Genomic DNA, 1218 nt, shown 5'->3' with positions numbered 1-1218 from the left:
CATCACAAACAGCTAAGAGGACAATAGAATGTGTCCCCTTATAATTATAATATTCCGAACCAGCATTGGGTGGGGCCTGTATGACAACATGCTTCCCGTCAATGGCACCTATTTAGAAACAGCTTTACAATAAATTAAACAAATGAACCTACCAATACAATGAGGAAAATTCCATAGTTGTTCGAACTCTTTGCTAATTTTCAACCAGTCTTCCTTAGATGTTGGTGCTGTTACATACATTGGTTGCAGTGCTGACCAAATTGCTTCACATGTCTCGTACACTATATTGCAAACACTGGCAGAACTAATTCTGAAGCTAAATGACAGTGAAGCCTATGGTAAAACATACATAGTAAGCTATGTTAACAAACAATGTCTACTATACTGACCTGTGATACACCTGCAGCTAAAAATCTGAGAGTGAGGGTTAATTTTTCTGCTGGACTGATGTTGGGTCGTATTGAACTTGTATAGTGTCTCCTCTTCAAAGATGGTGCAACCTCAACAATTTCATAGCATAATCAATAATAACAATAGATAATCATGATTTCTTACTTGTGATAGTAGAAAATCGAACTTTTCTCGGGACATTCTTAAATACCTGAAGTGGCTATCTGTGTCGGATAGCCTCATCTCTTGCAGCAAGTTGTTATACTCACCCTGCTCCACCCTTCTTCTGAATATAGGACGAACCCAAAACTTTTTGGGTCGCTTTCTTCTCCTCCGACGATGTACAATCGCAGAAACAAGGGCAATTGTCAGTTCATCTTCACTTGAGCTGGTGGTAGCCATGTTATGCAAGGTGTGGTTAAGATTTGCTAATAATAATTATTATTAATGTTTATTAATTTCCGCAACGTTGACAACTTTTGTAAATTCACCCAACGCTGACGTTCAAAACGCTCAATTCGTTCGGAACGCTGACGCATGCACATCGTCATATTGTAAATTCGGCTTCACTATCATCATTACATTCTTCTACTCTATCAATACATGACACATCAACAATCACTGCTACATAACAGATGCCATTTGCATCAACAGGGATTGCAATTGGACTATCTAATTGGCTATCGGAATTATCATTAGGATACAAATATGCTGATTCATGAAAATATGGCTCACTATTTTTTGTGACATTGTTCACAAAATCACTAAAGCTATTCAACTTCAATTTTCTAATGCTATTTGCTGCACGTATCAAAAAGCCTACTTTGT

The 1218-nt window shown here is 37.6% G+C and overlaps 1 protein-coding gene across 1 annotated transcript; it reads right to left on the bottom strand.

Moving 5' to 3' along the window:
• Positions 1 to 6: 6 nt before the first annotated feature.
• LOC100642039 (protein ANTAGONIST OF LIKE HETEROCHROMATIN PROTEIN 1-like) lies at positions 7 to 822 on the bottom strand (the record flags this gene model as incomplete). The annotated part of the gene is made up of 4 exons (XM_020008478.1): positions 556 to 822; positions 390 to 500; positions 153 to 333; positions 7 to 108 (listed from the first exon to the last, which is right to left on the bottom strand). Coding segments are annotated over exons 1-4 (631 nt in total), but the record flags the coding sequence as incomplete, so codon positions are not given.
• Between the last annotated feature and the right edge of the window lie 396 nt (positions 823 to 1218).

Source organism: Amphimedon queenslandica, unplaced genomic scaffold (genome assembly GCF_000090795.2).
Source record: "Amphimedon queenslandica unplaced genomic scaffold, v1.1 AMPQUscaffold_1805_Cont26190, whole genome shotgun sequence".
Classification (NCBI taxonomy): domain Eukaryota; kingdom Metazoa; phylum Porifera; class Demospongiae; order Haplosclerida; family Niphatidae; genus Amphimedon; species Amphimedon queenslandica.
The sequence above is the reverse complement of the archived record's forward strand: the minus strand, read 5'-3'. Positions and strand labels throughout refer to the sequence as shown.